At 44.7% G+C, this 18910-nt stretch overlaps 1 protein-coding gene across 2 annotated transcripts in view; it reads right to left on the minus strand.

The window, feature by feature from the left end:
• Positions 1-12569, minus strand: part of RtGEF (Rho-type guanine nucleotide exchange factor) — a 34782-nt gene extending 22213 nt beyond the window's left edge. For both annotated transcript variants that reach the window (XM_055076581.2, XM_050188132.2), the window contains exons 1-10: positions 12403-12569; positions 11820-11951; positions 9928-10054; positions 7522-7598; positions 6488-6582; positions 5707-5802; positions 4592-4714; positions 3251-3389; positions 2195-2254; positions 2033-2113 (exon numbers count right to left, since the gene is read on the minus strand). In XM_055076581.2, coding sequence (XP_054932556.1) covers positions 2033-2113; positions 2195-2254; positions 3251-3389; positions 4592-4714; positions 5707-5802; positions 6488-6582; positions 7522-7598; positions 9928-10054; positions 11820-11888 — 867 coding nt within the window. In that variant the 5' untranslated portion in view covers positions 11889-11951; positions 12403-12569. The remainder of the gene's footprint in view (positions 1-2032; positions 2114-2194; positions 2255-3250; positions 3390-4591; positions 4715-5706; positions 5803-6487; positions 6583-7521; positions 7599-9927; positions 10055-11819; positions 11952-12402) is intronic.
• Positions 12570-18910: the final 6341 nt, after the last annotated feature.

Consider the following 18910-nt stretch of genomic DNA (forward strand, 5'->3'; position numbering starts at 1 on the left):
GTGGCGAAAGCAAAGTATTACACAACTACACAAAGTAACATTCAGTTATATAGGCCAATTAAGTTGAAGAAAATATTCACTTATTACCGTATTTACCCTAACATGCACCTTTCTTTCATGAAAGTGGCTCCGAAAATTGCCTGTGCCTTACAATTGAATATGAAACCAAAAAACAGGTTCGCGGTGTTGGCGACAGCCTACCAACAGAGTTGTCAGATGCAGCGTAATTGCCATCACAAAATGGCGATAGAACACACTTTTGGGAAGGTTGCTGCTGGTTCAGTTTGTGCTTGATTACGATCTGGAGTGGTATTCTCAGCCACTACCTTTCAGAGATACTATCACTTTCACGAGATTTCATGCGACTCGGTACCAAATGTGTTAGCGTAATCGGCCACTAGTGTTTCTGGTGCCGTTCCAAGCTCACTATCTGTGTCAAGTGCCAGGAACAATGTCAGCTGCGTACTTCGACAAGTCTGATGCAGAGTATTGCAAAAGTGATAGCAGTATCTAAAGTGATTGCTTGAGAATATCGCCGTTGCGGTCTTTATATATGTGGCCAACGACTTACAAATTGCGATGATGGCCCGCCGCTGTCATTATGAAAGCTCATGCCAAAAAGAATTTTCAGTCTGTGAAGGTAAATTTTGTACGTCTTGTTCCTTGTGATTGCAAAAGTGGGGGAAATGGTATACCTTTCTTTTCCGAATCGGTGGAATGCTATACGAGTGTCACATAGCGCATTTTTTATTGCGATGGGGCTTGATCAGGATCGAATTTTTCAGTCGCGATTGGCCCCTTTGTTCAAGTTACGGGAGGGAGCCAATTGCGGTCGAGAATTTAGATTGGGCTCAATTGCGATTGAAAGTGCCCGTGTGACAGTGGTGTCACATTCAGCTGCACCTTTATTTTCTTACTTTAAGCCCATGAAAATTATGTGCGCGTTAGATTCGGGGGCACATCTGAACCGGGTAAATATGATAATTAGCAAGCATGGTGTAACATGTGTACATGCAATCATGAACATAATTTACTCGATGATCGTGAATGCTTGCTGCCACAATGCTCGTGTGATGAAGAGTCTAAAGAGAGGTAAGTCACTCCTTTTACTGCTTTTCTAGTTCAACACATCTTCAATATTTGAGATTACGCATCCTCCTGTACTGGACGCAGCCATGGCCGCGCACGCTTGATCACATTATTTTGCACTCCCCCTTGCGTGCGCAGGAAGATGGCGCACATTAAACCACTATCCTTCACAGTTAACCCTTGCATGCTTTTCCTCGGATCCACATGATACGTGCGGGTGCAACAGAATTCCGTCACACTTGGACTTTATATGGAACGTAATGGCAAGAGGGCCTTGCATTTAGTAGTGAAACCACTAACATTTATCAGACACTGCTCCGTTTTGGCGGCCGCTCTATGTTGGGCAGCCCACGATTTGAGAGGTGCCTTCAAAAGCAACCGCATGCAATTCAGTCATTTGGCCACCTGCGCCCATGGCTGTTTCTATTTATATTGCCTCAGCATTGCTCTGCCGCAGCAGTGAAATTTCGTTATATTGAAATCGTGTATAAGCACACTTCGTTATATTGGGGTACAAAATACATGGTGTTGTATGGACAACATGTTATAAAGGATAGTCGCCATACCCATTGAGCTCGTCTTCAGTTCCTTTAAAGGAGCTAGCAAATTTCTTAACCAAGTTAATGTGGTTCGTAAAAGGAACCTCAAAGAAGAATCGTAATGTCTAGTGTTACAACAGGTTTGCTATAACCTGCCTGTCTCCCCATATTTTCTCTAAAAGTTTGTTAGATTGGGTGAAACGTTTGCTACAGTACATTGCTTCAAGGTTTTCAGCACATTAGGCTCTATGGATACGTGTCAGGGAACCGGAAGTATTTCATCAAATCGAGGTTGGACTGCAGTAACCTGCTGCGACAACTCTTGCAACATATTGCGAAATGGTGGCTGTTACAGGACATTCGCAGCAGCACTTGCGGGAAGAACTGTGCCAGAGAGTGCTCACCTCTCCCTCACAACCATCCACAGTGCCAGCAAGCACCTCCAATTCCAGCTCCTTCTGGCGCCGCATGGTAGAACAGCTAGCCTGCACAAACAGGCAACCGGGATCTCAGCATAACGGCTCAGGGAGCAGAACCACCGCGCATATAGGAGGTTGTGTACGTACTGCCATCTCCTTGTAGACGAAGACGCTTCTTTGTGTGTCCCCACGGTCTATGTGGCTCTCCTAAAAGGATAAAGCAACAAGGGTTGGAAAGACAACAGGTAAGTACATACATCTCAACATACAACTCATACAACTCAGTACATACATCGCCGAGTGTTAACAGCTCTGCACAAAACATGGAACAACTGGTAAAACTTCTTCAGCAACTTGTCACTGGAGTAAGTTCAAGCAATTGATAACTATACAAATTTACATGTACAGCATGTCTCAATGCACATTTTTCTTTACTTTTAGCTCCTTGGTATACTGAAATGCTCAACAGGGGCCCATCATTCTCACTAGGGAGTCTAAAAAAGTGCGCTTGTCAAAACAAACCTCTGACCTCTACAAACTACGACACGCAAATAAATGTTGCCCTCGGGTGCTATGGAGAACACAGAGAGACAAGCTTTTCAATATAAGTCGACGCGCAATCATTCAAACTCGGTTAATGCTGAATGACAATTTATTCATACAAGACTTCAGGGAAATGCAAAATTTTTGGCTTCCCAGGTGTGAAATCTGCTAGACTTTCACAAAGCATAAACAGTCAAAACGTGCCACAAACTTAAAATTCAACTTACTGCATAAATTCACAGGTACCACAGGGGTACCACATGTGGTACTTGTGAACTTACATTCAGTGGTACCTGTGACACCATCAGTGGTGATATCCTCATGTGTGTGCATGGGACTCTTTTCTGTCGAACATGGCTGTGCCCAGTAACTCTCTTTTACAGTGTTTTCTGCCCATGTGTAGCCATAACCCCAAGTTCTGCATTGCAGCATATCTCACGAAATTTTGGAGAGATTCAAATTAGAATAGCTAAAAGCATCCATGGTACCCAGAAGCTTGAATAAATGTGAGTCAACTGTAATTAACAAGGGATGACCTTTCACAAAATTTAAACAGCCCATCCCACCATGATTTTGACAGATTTGTTCATTTTCATTCCAGGAACAGCAAAGAATTGCCATCAAGGGTGCTAACATCAGAGCAGGACAGGTGGTGCCTACCTCAGTGTGCCGCTGGAGCTCAGTGAGCAGGGCCGGGTACTTGTCGAGGCGACGGAATGGCCGGCTTAGCCCTGTGGTCAGAGTCAGAAGGGTGGCGCCAGGTGGCGAAAGCTGCTCTAGCCAGGGACCCAGAATGTCTCTGCACAAGAAGTGATAGAAAGATGGCCTCTGTAAAGCAGCTGAACAGCACGAACAAAACAGCATGGAAAAACAGCACGAACAAAGCACTTCGGCTGTCTGTCTGTCTGTCTTTCCATCACTGTGTCTACTTGTGCTCTAACTGGCTATGACAAATTACCAACATGCCCAAGCACAGATTTGATCACAAAACGTTGCCTGAGGAAGCCCTCTGGGCACTCCTTGCAAATCATATTTATCCATGTCAGACACCTCCCAAGATATAATATCAGGTGCAGTGCTAGACAATGTAATAATGTCATATTTGTTATTGTGCATGTTAGCTTTTGTTTTGGTTACACAGAACATTTCTCGCATGAATATCAACAGTCAATTCAAAGTTTAAAAGTTTGATCTGATACACTAGTAACACTGGGTTTCCATGGAAGCAGCCTTGCACTTCTGCACATTTTCCACACCGTAGTCAAAGTGCACAACTTGAATGACTCACAGTGGTTCCAGAGATTCTCGTGCAGAGTTGTCAGCCTTAAGTTTCGGTGCATTGTGCCAAGATGAAGTTCCATCAAGAAAACTCAGCTAGCCAGAGTTTATTTTCAAGGACAAGACAGTATGATGTCCTGTTCAAGAAGGCACACTCTTTAAAAACCACATCCAGCCTTTGGGCAGCATAAACCATGTTGAAAATGCAAAAGCCAGGCAAAAATTGCAGTGCATAACAAGTACTACTCTGGAAATTCCTAATATGCACCTAGTACATTAGCAGGCTTAGCAGGTTAGATTGCGGGAACACAGCAACTGAGAGATAAAGAGAATAAGAACCATAGAAAGAAAGATGAAAAATAAGAAGAGAAAAGTAATATCAATAAAAATAGGTGAAAAAGAAGAAGGAAAGTAATAATAATAACAATAATCTCCTATCAGCCTAGGTGTGAGGCCAGGAGCTGAGTTATGCACCAAATGATTGGCTACGTGATCAATACAGTGTTCTAGCTAATTTGGACCATGCTCCTCAGCTGCACAAAAATTGTTTTTTCACAGCTGCCTTGGTCTACAAACCTTTGCTGATGGGCACACAGTGGATAAGTGCTCGCATGGGCAGCACGATGCAGCACATGTACTATAGTGACACATCAAGCTGCAAATCCACGCTGTATAGCACAGTGCAATGAAGCGACAACGGTGTCCAATCTGCATGATACCCACTTGAGCTTGTCCAGAAGCTGAATGGCACGTGGATGGTTGGAACAGTAGATCAGCTGGCTGGCCTTCATCCGTGCTGCAATTTGCAGGAAGGCACCGCCAACCCGCTGTTCTCGGCTTGGCTGCCTGCAAACCAAAGACACAAGCAAGCATTACTGTGGGTGTGCAGCTACCAAGTCACTTTAGATGACTATATTTGTGCATGTGTGTATGCACTCTGAACTTGTTATAATAAAGTCACACCTGACATGGAAATACCTTCATTATAGCCAATATTTATTATACAGATATATTCATTAAAAGCTGTTAGTATTAGCGCCCCTACATTTCATATTTACTTCACTATAACCATGTTCATGATAACGCACTTTGACTGTAACTAAAATTTCAAATATGAATTGAATAGCGTTCATTATTATAGTCATATTGGATTTGAGAATTTTATCATAGAGATACTCATTTCTGGCTAACTTATAAGATAAGAATGCTGATAACAGCATAGATGGATAAACATGAATAGAAGAGGCATGAACTTGAACTTTATATTGGCATCTGTACAACATACAGATAATAGGGGCATATAAAGACAGAAAGCCACTAATTCAGCTTGGCTAGGTCTGCGTCCCCTGTTGGTAATTGGCAACACATATAAACACAACAGATCTACATGAATACATAAGTACAACACATATGTAAAATGTAATACCCCTTTATTACATTTTACAAAAGTGACAGGACAGTGCCCATCCTGTTGCTTTTTTTCTTCTTTGTTGTCATCTTTGCACTGTGTTCCTCAGTATGTTATAACACCAACTTGCACAACTATTACTCTTCTGTTATAAACTCTCAACATGCTCAAATTTGCATCTGTTACACGTCACTGTAGCGTGGAGACTGTGAAGTTATGGGTTATATTCCCAGCCAAGGTAGCCCAATTTCGGCATGGGAAATAGGCAGAAAAGCTCATTAGGTTCAGGAGTATGTAAAAAAGACATCAGGTGGTAAAAACCAATCCAGAGCCCTCCACTAAAGCATCCGTAATAGCCCACAGCATAGCTCTGTGATGCAAGACCCTTTCAATTTGACCCCATTTTCTGTCCTGCGGCCGTATCACTCACTCTCTGACGCCCTCCAATGCCTCCAGCAACTCCGTGTGCACCTCCAGCACAGCAGGAAGGTTGCCCATCAGTTGCCGCAGGTCCTGGTCACTCAACCTGCCAGAAAGAGGACAAACGAGCATGAAACGAACCCCTGCTGTTACAACATCACAGTAATGACAAAATCCAGCATGCTCGTCAAGAAAAAAATACTTTTTCAAGGGGACTGAAGAAAGAAGTTCACACAACTCCCCCACGGAACAAATATAGTAGCCATGCTATAACCGAGGAATTTTCCTGAGGCAACATTGCACATATGCAAACTTCACTGGCAACTACTTGCTAAAGTGTGATCAGCTTACAACAGCTGCATTGATGTAGACTGGCAGACCAGTAATGGCTTTCTTCCTTCTCTGAGTTGACTACAAAATCCAAGAACTTCACTTTTCACCTTAATGACTTCTAGTTAAATTCACACAATGTCACACAATGAAATTCTATTCTTCTATATAAAACCTGTGCCCAGCTAAACAAAATTTTTCATTGGGGTTTTGGCTTGCTCTCCCACACTTTTGAAAGGTTTTGCTACAGATGCTACACTAGTGCTTATCCAGGCTCCATTGTTTTGTTTGTGCAGAACCAACTCTATGCAACTGCTCAACCGGGTTCACCTTCGCAGCCCGCAGCTAAATAGCACTGAAGGAGTGAGCAGCACAACTGGAGTGTGGCCACATAAGTGAGATTTAACTACCAGCAAACAGTTCGGTCCAATGCTACGCACACTGCACTGACAGGAACTCACAAGCCAGATTGCTCAAGGGGCTGCAGGTAGCTGCTCATCAGGGTCCGCAGCTCATGCACATGGCTTGCCTCTGTGTCCAGGATGTCCTTGAACACCTGTACACAAAAACACACAGGTTTATAACTCTTTTAATAGCCACCCCACGAACACTAACATCAGCCACTGAAGCTTATGACTGTTGAAACCTACGAGCTCCATCAGATCCCCTTTGCTGAAGTGACAGTGGAGTGGAGCCAATGAAGCTTGTAGCTCCCTACAGCTTGTAGTTCCACAGTTGGTTTCAATGGGCAATGAAAGTGCATGTCTGACTGGAGTGTAACACTGTGCCCTCAAACAGCTGACATGAACAAAGGCCTTTGTTTGACTAAGAATGGCGAATATCAAACTTGTTTAAGCCACTGGGCCATATGCAGGGTATGTGCAGGCTCCAAGTCACTCTTCAGTGTGCCCAGGCAAGGGGTAAAAAGGGCACATCACTGAACTAATCAACATTTTACAACCCTTTTGCCCCATAAGAGCACCCTGCCATTTTTTTTATACAAGGCATAGGGACCTTTGCGACTCCTGAGATCGATGGCAACTAAACTAATTTGACCTACTGCCTATGATGAACCATGTTGTCAATGTTTCATTTGCAGGTGCTCCTGTCTACTTAATGACAATGGTATGCTTGCAGATTGATGAAATTTTGTACTTACTGTCACAATTTCTCTGCAGTTACATTGTTGAAGCTCAAAATCTACCTAAACTAGAGGATCAAAAGCTGACCTTCTATATTTGCCTTGACATTAAATATAATTTAACACAATCAAATCTCAGAGATATCCTCTCTTTATCACATGTCAACAGACAAGAAAGTGATGACCTTCACCTGGAATGTTCCAAGTGGTGAGCTCCATACATAAAGCACACCAAGAGCTGCTCAGAGCTTGCTTGCTTTGCTGTGCATTGCCCAAGCAATGAGAGAATAGCACTGAACTCTATACACACTGCTAGCCTGAAACAAAGACAACAAGCCAGTGTGCACTTCTTACCATGTTCCGATGCCTTGAGCTGAGCGAGTGGTCAAGCGCCCTGACCTGGACTCCAGTAACCCGAGACGCATCACCAGCTTTTGAGAGAAAGAAATATTAAATGCTCATAAAATTACCACCGCCACTAAATTTCGAGATACTAAGCGCATAGCTTTTGTATGTCCAGAATCATGTTCCCTGCTTCTTATCATTATTTGTCATCACTCATTTTTGCCCATTTTCCTTCTTCCCTTGTGCAAAGTAACAGGGCAGAGCACAATAGCTTAGGCAGACTTCTCTGCCTCTCATAAGTTCTTTTTCCCAACCCCACTGTTCTGATGGTAGACATGAGGGTGCAGGCTTGATTCTCAGCCATGGCAGCTGCAGTCTGCAATGGGAATTACACTCAGAAGCTGTGAACTCGGAGTTCGTCAAATGTTAAAGACTTAAAAACACTGCCCCCCAACCCCACCACCTCCCCCCTCCCCCAAGCTTCTGCGGCATCTCTCATGGGCAACTTTATTAAATTAAACATTTTTCAAATGCGGCCATGCAACTGGGAAAGCACACAATAGGCCTCACCAACACAGGTTCAGGGCCGCCCGGACAAGGTAGTATAGGGAAAAAAAATTTTGTGTTTGCTAGTTTTTATTCTAAACACTACAAAATGCACCAGCTTAACTAGATAGCTAAAGGAACTACAACATAATGTGAAATATTTGAGCATATCACTTGTGCTTGTAACCAAATGCAAGTAGAGCTCTTTTTCCCTTATTATTGTGATGCCTTTTCTTGATGACATAAGATAGTTTGCTAACATTTGTGTTAACCACTGTAATGAAAACTAACAAAATTGCTTATTCATGAATAAGACTTTTTCCAAGATGGCAAATAGACTTTGTATAGTGTCATTTTGATGTTCAAGAAGAGATGTGGCTACACCCCAGAGAAAACACTTCATCTATAGAACATCTGTATCTGGTCCCAATGTCTATGCATTATTTCGGTGACACCGGCCGTGGTTGCTCAGTGGCTATGGTGTTGGGCTGCTGAAAACGAGGTCGCGGGATCGAATCCCGGCCATGGCGGCCGCATTTCGATGGGGACGAAATGCGAAAACACCCGTGTACTTAGATTTAGGTGCACGTTAAAGATCCCCAGGTGGTCGAAGTTTCCGGAGTCCTCCACTACGGCATGCCTCATAATCAGAAAGTGGTTTTGGCACGTAAAACCCCATAATCTATTATTTCAGTGACAAATAGGACATCCGCCAGAAGTTCAGTTTAGGATATCCTACCACGGCTGTCTCAAGGATATCACACATTGATATGTTTTGGATATCCTACCACAGATCGACCTTTCTTGAGGTACATGTGAATATTTGTCCTCCAAACGAGGTTTTGCTTTTGAGTTTCCTCGTAATAGAATTATGTTTTCTCGCATGTTCAATTTACAATCCAAAGCTATCATGTCTGCGACTCGTGTGTATGTCGTACTTTACAAGTTTTCTAATGCAATTTACATTGAAAACTACAGTTCAACGACCCACTTGCACTTGGCAGAAGGCCTAGAAGAATGAGTAGTCTGCATGTTCACATACGTACGTGCACACACAATGTATCTGTTCTTGATGCGCGGGCGCTCTGTTGCATCTATCACACAGTGTGCGAACACTGTGAAAACGACCCTGGCATGTCTGTAACATGTACGCATTATGTCCCCATATGGTGTCCGTCGCGGATGTGCAAGAGGTGTCTGCAGGACACGGAAAGTGCAGCCAAATGGTCATGTGAGCAACATCCACAGGATGTGGTCGACACACCCCTAGGATATCCGCACCCTGGCAGTGATGTCCATAGAATATCCATATGACGTCAGTGTTGCCACTGGGACTGCACTAAATAACCAGTTATTTAGCAATGCTGCATTGCATTCCGAAGCGTATGTCATGTAAGTGATGTTCTCATTTCTTTCATCCTGTGTAAGTTTCAAATTACGGTGATGTTATGGTGAGTGAATTGTTATTCTGGCATCCAGGCTGGGATTATGTAATATTTTTTTGCTGGTTTATGGGAACAACTATGCAAGCTATGCAAGAAGGCTCAAGGCCCTACTTTAAGCTTCCAGCAGCTTGTCCCGGCATTGTCAGTCAATGATACAGAAAGCTTTCACAACAATAGTTCCTTCCAGTTGTGCAATGACAAAGTGTTCTTGTTTTTCTCTTGAATAATTAGTATCTCACTTCGAGTTCTCAACATCAAGCCATAACTTGCAGGAGCACTGCTTGCAACTGTGAAATCACTTTGTAATCAATCATTGTAAAATAAGCACCTTTTGTAAACCTGATTAATGCGCGCACACACACACACGCCCTTCCCCCGACACATACATAATATCTGTGTGATCACATAACGTGTGATTGCATACCTTGGGGCTTGTGGTCTTTGACATAGTTGCTAGGAAACCAGCCAGTGTTGCCTTGGAGGGTGCCTTCCCACCAGCCCCCATCCAAGGCCTGCGTCACCGTCAGGACGTCACCTTTCTTGAAGCACAGCTGGAAACAAACATAATCAGGACCGTCATTTCCTGTCACTCTCTTTCATTCTATCTTATGTTGCAAAAAAGGTGCACAATCACTCACTCTCCTGCCACAAATGCAGGCACCGTTTGCAACCAGGTTTCTTATTTTAAAAGACCTTATTTAATAACTAACTCTGATGTAAAGTCCATAGTAAAGCAGCCACTTTGTAAGTGTGATGCAAAACGCAAATCATGCATTCTCAAACGTTGGGCTTTTATTGATCAGAACATCTTAACGTACAATAAAGCGAAGAAAGGACTTTGGCCCTGGACCTCTGTCAAAAGGGTGACTGCTCAACTGCTTTAAATCTCTGTCACAATGCACAACTTGAACAGCAAAGCATTTTCTAACCATGTGGGGTAATGCTTCGTCTCCTTCGCGCTCTACCAAAGGCATTGCACACCACCAAAGGAGACACAGCTCTTAAATATGATGCAGGTTCAATTCCACTTTGCATCAGAGAAATTTTTAAGGATATCTTTTTCTTCAAAGTCAAAAACATCCTAGAAACCATGTCTTGTAACAATAATTTTCATTTCTTTTTAGTTTTGCTTGGTTTATTTCACTTCAGCAAGCTACTGTATTGTCAGCTAAGCTGTATTGTGGTACAAAATGCACCTGGCTGTGCACTAAATCCTTTGAGCTGGACAAGCATAGCACACATAGTACTTGCCCCATACTGAAACAGCAGTGGATTACCATGTTATCCAAACGGCCAATATAGCAATGCCAGCAGAGCTACAGCTCTTTATTGTTATAAAATAACAGGAGTCTGAAATAGGTAAATAAATATTTTAAGTACCGCACTTTGTAGACATTGTGGAATGCGAAAGTTTCATGCAAGTTATGGCTAGCCAGCACAACAGGCATAACAAAGCTCAGCAGGTTTGACATCCATGACACTTACTGGCAACGGCACATGGCAATAAAAGACAAATGCATTTGTTTGAATAACTATCAGAAGTTATACACCTCAGTAAACTGCAGAAAGTCATTTGTGGTTATCATGTAATGCTCTTCTATTCCTGTCACTTTTGGAAATCTCATTTTTAAGCTAAAAGTGCAACTATTTAATTTTAAGTTCTGGTTCCACCTTTTGTCATCCTCGAGGCATGGCACCTGATGCACACATGGGATTTATGTGGGATCACTGACTATTAACGTATAACCACACAGACGCAATAATGACATTTAATAAAGGTTAAAACAACCCAGAACATACTAGCAGACAGCCTGTATGCATATTTTGACAGTCTGTGCATGGCAGGAATTTCTTCCATCTTTTAGGTATTATCATAGCTGCTCCTAAACAGTGTAAACCCGTCTATCACTGAAAGAAAAAAAAAAAAATCTTCGTGCTGTCAACACAGGCAGCACGAAGTGAAACCTACATTTGTACGATACACCGACTTCATCAGTTCCTACGTAAACTAGACGTAAATACGGAAAGCGTGGCCAATGCGCTTTAGCACCGTTAGTATGACATCGCGAAAGGCACTCTGCAATTTTTCACGAGAAGTGCACCTGCTTTGAAAAATAAGACGACTTATGGCATCCTCGACAGACCGCACCGATGTGCCCTGGTGCGCCGTTTCACCCAAGGTTTATAGATACTTTATACATACGTTGCTCTTATCTAATCATCCTCGCACCAGGGCGCCCCGATGCGCACCTATGCGGTTTGTCGAGGATGCCATTAGCGAAGCCAGTAAAGGAAGCAGACCCTCGTGTTCCTCACCTCATCATTGTTTTTCCCCTTGAAATTGTGGATTGCGCGGACAAGTCTCGGCGCTACGTCTGAAGTCATGTCAACCGGCGCAGATCATGACTGTCACGACGAATTCTCTCCCCACTTGGCCGGCAACGAACGCTGCAAACAGAAAGGCCACAGGAGAAACTGAGGGCGAAACAACATGTTACAGCAAAATCGTTGCTCATGCACCCACAAAGGGCGCTCGCGGCAGCCTACAACGAGTAAGGAATGCGACGACGTATAAGGCGGTGATCAATTAAGCGTACAAGCTGCGTTGAACACAATGTCTTGAAACATCCGCGCCCTCCCAAGGAAACCAGAAACTGAACTGCATGCGTCACTTCAGCACGTATACGCGACGGCTTGCAGGTGTCGCAACGCGGACGATCTCACAGCCCTACGTTGACGGCACTTATCGTGTTCTGTACTAGCACAACCAACCGCACGCCAGCAGCTAGAACAGATTCCGGACGTTTCCTTTGAGCGGGATGACCGCCACAATCACTCCCAAGGCGCTCATGATCAGATGCCCGATGCGCTCCAGTAAACAAGAGGGAGTGGCCCTCACATTTCAAGAGATCCGTGCTCTCCGGTTCACTCGTCAGGTGCACAGTGCGTTCTGACCCGTTGTCGCAGCATCAGACATGGGTCAGGAGTCTGACATTTCACCACACGCAAGAGAAACACTACACATATCGCGAAACTCGCAGCGCGCAGCCATTGCGGCCATTACCGACGGTCAGCGATGACTATCTCTACGCGCTGCCGCCATAAAGTAGAGCTCTCGTTTCGGCAGTGGTGTTGCGGCCTAATTTCGGATGTAATGCTTACGCGGCCAGTTTCGCTTCATTTTCGATAAATAAGTCCCCATCCTTTCAACAAATACTGCTGTTCCCGTTTTTTCAAACTGCTCTAATTTCAGCTTTTCTGTGAAATCTACAAACTTGCAACCAAATAGCAGAAAGAAGGCCCATTCCACGTCAAACGCACCAGCCGGAAACTCGAACCTCTCCCATTACTTTTTTAAAAGTTTGTGGGCATTTACTAGGTTTAAAGAAATTAGTTGGTTTGATTAAATAAAATTTTAGTGAAGTTTGTTTTAACCTACATAGCAAAAAATTTGTTCTACTTGTTTTATATATTAGATATAATGGGCTTTCTCCTGAACCAAAGCAATAATTTAGGATGTGATCAACCACTTGAAAAAAAACTTTCAATCTGCAGGCTCATATTTCGGTAAGCTTTCTTAGGCAAATTTATTGATGAACACACAATTTCCGAAGCGAACGTGTTTGTTTTGGTACAGAAGGTGCGACAGACATTCGGAACGACATCATATAAGATATTTTTTAAATGTTTAGTGGCTGCTGAGAAAATGTTTCTTATGTCCACAAAAATGAGGATTTTCGGGAAAGGAAATTTAAAGTTTTCGTTCCAGGGTAGACAGCCTAAAGTGGTCCTGCAGTGCAATCTCCAGTACATGTTTATTTCTTCCGATTTCCTCTCAAAATCCTTCCTTTCACTTACATTTGCCTTCGTCTTGTTAAGTGCAAAGTTTTCACCTTGACTCGTTAGTAAAGGGCCTAAATCACCTTATGTCTTAAAGGAACGATAACAGGCAAGTGCTTCTTTAAAACTTTATTCTTTTCGTCCGAGGACGTCTTAGATATTGTGGTTTCTTGGAGATATGTTAAGAAAACAGGTAGTTCAGGGCGAGAATTGCTAGTACTTGGTGCATATGGTATCTCTGTTCCATATTCACTGAAAATTTCGTGTCGCGTTTGCGAAGCTTTTACAGATCAATGCTGTCTGAGCAGACTTACCACGCCGAATGGTTTATTTCTTTCACAACGTTGAAATAGATCATGTGACGTTTCTCTCTCTCGTAACATAAAAGAAAAAAAAAACACACTTAAACGTTTGTCAGACTTTAGCTTTGTACGTTTTCAAGCAGATCCCTATAAGGAAATTTCAAACTGCGAAAACTGCCGCGGGAACGGCAGTTCGTCGGTATATGCAGCATAATTGCATCGGCAGTGCAGCGCTAACTCGCGCTCCAAATAAACCGTGCGTTTGGTGATTTCGTAGACTAGTGTACGCATTTTCATCAATAAGTTCGCAATGACTCTTCTTGAGGCGACTTCGATGGCATTTACTCGGTGTTGTCACATGTATGCATTCATTCCCACAACTATGACTACGACGTGTGCAGACATAGCACCTTCAGGATTTGTTTGCACTAACGACATGTGCCTATTATTGAGGTATAAAGAAGCAGTATTACGCTAAGGGTAGAATTTAAAAAAAAAGAAAAGATCGAGACATCGCATTACTCAACAAAACCAAGCGGCTAGTTAACATGGGCTACACTTCGTGTAACTGGTTCATTGCGCTTCTCTGCGGGACACACCTGGCACGTATGTGGACCGGGTTGTCCCAAACACCGGTATAGCATCGTGTCCATGTGCGCTTCCATTGATGCCAGCGTCTTTCCTGCAGCTATCACCGCAGAAGAAGCAGTCTGGCACTCGAACACTCAATGCCTCACTTTGAGGCCTGTAAGGTATGTTGAAATAAAGATAATAAAAAATAAAAGATCGCAGCCGCGAACTTCAGCCATCATTGCCGCAAAGGGTTGTCGTCTGCTACTACTCCCGAGCGTACTTTTGGAACCGCCCGCTAGGTGGATAGAATGGGGGATCATCATCATCAGCCAGGTTACGCCCACTGCAGGGCAAAGGCCTCTCCCATACTTCTCCAATTACCTCGGTCATGTACTAATTGTGGCCATGTTGTCCCTACAAACTTCTTAATGTCATCCGCCCACCTAACTTTTTGCCGCCCCCTGCTACGCTTCCCTTCCCTTGGAATCCAGTCCGTAACCCTTAATGACCATCGGTTATCTTCCCTCCTCATTACATGCCTTGCCTATGCCCATTTCTTTTTCTTGATTTCAACTAAGATGTCATTAACCCGCGTTTATTCCCTTGCCCAATCTGCTCTTTTCTTATCCCTTAACGTTACACCCATCATTCTTCTTTCCATAGCTCGTTGCGTCGTCCTCAATTTAAGCAGAACTCTTTTCGTCAGCCTCCAGGTTTCTGCCCCATACGTGAGTACTGGTAGGACACAGCTGTTATGCACTTTTCTCTTGAGGGATAGTGGCAACCTACTGTTCATGATCTGAGAATGCCTGCCAAACGCGCCCCAGCCCATTCTTATTCTTCTGGTTATTTCAGTCTCATGATCCGGATCCGTGGTCACTACCAGCTGCCCTAAGTAGATGTAATCCCTTACCACTTCCAGCGCCTCGCTACCTATCGTAAACTGCTGTTCTCTTCCGAGACCGTTAAGCATTACTTTAGTTTTCTGCAGATTAAACTTCAGACCCACACTTCTGCTTTGCCTCTCCAGGTCAGTGAGCATGCATTGCAGCTGGTCCCCTGAGTTACTAAGCAAGGCAATATCATCAGCGAATCGTAAGTTACTAAGGTATTCTCCGTTAACTCTTATCCCCAATTCTTCCCAATCCAGGTCTCTGAATACCTCCTGTAAACACGCTGTGAATAGCACTGGAGAGATCGTATCTCCCTGCCTCACGCCTTTCTTTATTGGGATTTTGTTGCTTCTTTTATGGAGGACTACGGTGGCTGTGGAGCCGCTATAAATATCTTTCAGTATTTCTACATTTGGCTCATCTACACCCTGATTCCGTAATGCATCCATGACTGCTGAGATTTCGACTGAATCAAACGCTTTTTCGTAATCAATGAAAGCTATATATAAGGGTTGGTTATATTCCGCACATTTCTCTATCACCTCATTGATAGTGTGAATATGGTCTATTGTTAAGTAGCCTTTACGGAATCCTGCCTGGTAATTTGGTTGACAGAAGTCTAAGGTGTTCCTGATTCTATTTGCGATTACCTTAGTAAATACTTTGTAGGCAACGGACAGTAAGCTGATCGGTCTATAATTTTTCAAGTCTTTGGCGTCCCCTTTCTTATGGATTAGGATTATGTTAGCGTTCTTCCAAGATTCCGGAACGCTCGAGGTTATGAGGCATAGTATATATAGGGTCCAGTTTCTCTAGAACAATCTGCCCACCATCCTTCAACAAATCTGCTGTTGCCTGATCCTCCCCAGCTGCCTTACCCCTTTGCATAGTTCCCAAGGCTTTCTTTACTTCTTCCGGTGTTACCTGTGGGATTTCAAATTCCTCTAGACTATTCTCTCTCACATTATCGTCGTGGCTGCTACTGGTACTGTATAAATCTCTATAGAACTCCTCAGTCGCTTGAACTATCTCATCCATATTAGTAACGATATTGCCGGCTTTGTCTCTTAACGCATACATCTGATTCTTGCCTATTCTTCACTGCTTTTAGGGTTCCTCCGTTCCTGAGAGCATGTTCAATTCTATCCATATTATAGTTCTTTATGTCAGCTGTCTTACGCTTGTTGATTAACTTGAAAGTTCTGCCTGTTCTATTCTAGCTGTAGGGTTAGAGGCTTTCATACATTGGCTTTTCTTGATCAGATCTTTCGTCTCCTGCGATAGCTTACTGGTATCCTGTCTAACGGAGTTACCACGGACTTCTATTGCACACTCCTTAATGATGCCCATAAGACTGTCGTTCATTGCTTCAACACTAAGGTCCTCTTCCTGAGTTAAAGCCGAATACCTGTTCTGTAGCTTGATCCGGAATTCCTCTAGTTTCCCTCTTACCGCTAACTCATTGATTGGCTTCTGATGTACCAGTTTCTTCCGTTCCCTCCTCAAGTATATGCTAATTCGACTTCTTACCATCCTATGGTCACTGCAGCGCACCTTGCCGAGCACGTCCACATCTTGTATGATGCCAGGGTTAGCGCAGAGTATCAAGTCTGTTTCATTTCTAGTTTCGCCATTTGGGCTCCTCCACGTCCACTTTCGACTAACCCGCTTGCGGAAGAAGGTGTTCATTATCCGCATATTATTCTGTTCCGCAAACTCTACTAATAACTCTCCCCTGCTATTCCTAGTGCCTATGCCATATTCCCCCACTGCCTTGTCTCCAGCCTGCTTCTTGCCTACCTTGGCATTGAAGTCGCCTATCAGTATACTGTATTTTGTTTTGACTTTACCCAACGCCGATCCCACGTCTTCATAGAAGCTTTCGACTTCCTGGTCATCATGACTGGATGTAGGGGCGTAGACCTGTACAACCTTCATTTTGTACCTCTTATTAAGTTTCACAACAAGACCTGCCACTCTCTCTTTAATGCTACAGAATTCCTGTATGTTACCAGCTATGTTCTTATTAATCAGGAATCCGACTCCTAGTTCTCGTCTCTCCGCTAAGCCCCGGTAGCACAGGACGTGCCCGCCTTTTAGCACTGTATGTGCTTCTTTTGGCCTCCTAACCTCACTGAGCCCTATTATATCCCATTTACTACCCTCTAATTCCTCCAATAACACTGCTAGACTCGCCTTACTAGATAACGTTCTAACGTTAAACGTTGCCAGGTTCAAATTCCTATGGCGGCCTGTCCGGGGAATGGGGAATTGAGGGACTCTAATGGGGAATAGTTACTGTATATGCTACCAAAGGTACTTTTGGTAGCATATGCAGTAACTGTAATGGGGAAGTGTGACGAGCGGCACGCAGCGTCTACGGGGCGCACTGAAGCCGCCGGCAGGGATCGAGCCGTGCGATCTGTCGCACGGCGTGTCGTGTGCGACTTGCCGCATGCGGCGATTCGAGACACATATGGTACGAATGAGCGAGCGGCGAGTAGCTCCGCCCAGAACTGGTGCCCCTACGTGGAAGTTCGGAATGCTGCGTAACTTCGAACAGAAAGTGAAAGCAAATGTATTTGCACAGCTCTCTTGTTTGAAACAAACGATGACAATATAAACACGTACATGCGAGAACCGTAGACGCGTTTCCACAAGGTCGCGTTAGCAGTATCGGCTCCGTTGACAGCCGCCGATGGCTAGGAGCCGGCAGGCATAGCTCACTCGGCCATCGAATCCCACACCGGTGGCGCCTGTGACACGATCGCTTGTAGCTCGTATGACGAAGCGCCTATGTTAGTCGGCACAACGTGTACACAGTTATGATCACGCTTAAACTGCAGCACATTTGATTTCATTGGCGCCGACGGAAGCGAACGAGCATGCCAGGCGAGCTTGCGATCGCTGGGAGACGGTGTAGGCCTTGCTCGCCGGCCGTCTATCCGGGGCCGAGGGCCCTTGCGATGCGTCCGCAGCTCGTAATAAAGCACCTAAATTCGTCAACGCAAACAATGCCAGAACATTTATGTTTCTCTTAAGTGAAAATACGGTTAGTTTTGCCGGCGCCTGTGTCTCCGTTACAGTAGGGCTGAGGTGGACGCTTGAGTGGTGGGCATTTTTTGCAAGAGTGTCCGCCTCTTCATTGCCCGGGATCCCCACGTGTGCCGGTAGCCAATGCAGGGATAGTGAGCATCCTGCGTCCTGAAGGGCCGTCAGTCTTGAAGAGAGCAGCGCAACCCCAAGGCTAGCCCAGTCATGGTTCTGCAGGCAGAGCAGCGCCGCCTTGGAGTCGCAGAAGATGGCTGCCGGGGTCGCTGGTAGTTCCTCTGCAAATATATAGGTCCACAGCAAGGTGGAGTCCTGCTAGCTCTGCTGCGGTAGAGCTTGCATGTCCCGGGAGACGGCACAGCTTGCTCTTTTGTAGGGCCGGTGCAACGCAGGCTGCTGTGAATGAGCCCGTCTCCGGTATCAGGGATCCATGGACGAAGATGTGACAAAGCATTCCCACCGGTTGTCTCGCTCATTGTTCAGAAAGAAAGCGTGAACACGAGAATGCGTGGCGCGCGCGGAGCGCATTCTCTAGCGGTGGCGCCGCCGAAGTAGCGCATGCGCAGTGGGTCCGAATCCCACGCCAGCTTGGTTTCCACAACGCTCGCCGCCGTTGAGCGTGTCGCGTGCGGCACTCAACCTTCCTCCTCACTTATTTGTCATACTCTCCTCCTCCGCTTCCCTGCTCATGCTTCCGTTGCACCCTCCTCCTCCGCTTTCCTCCTCACGTTCTCTTCGCTCTCGCCGT

This window comes from Dermacentor andersoni, chromosome 2 (assembly GCF_023375885.2).
Source record: "Dermacentor andersoni chromosome 2, qqDerAnde1_hic_scaffold, whole genome shotgun sequence".
Taxonomy (NCBI): Eukaryota; Metazoa; Arthropoda; class Arachnida; order Ixodida; family Ixodidae; genus Dermacentor; species Dermacentor andersoni.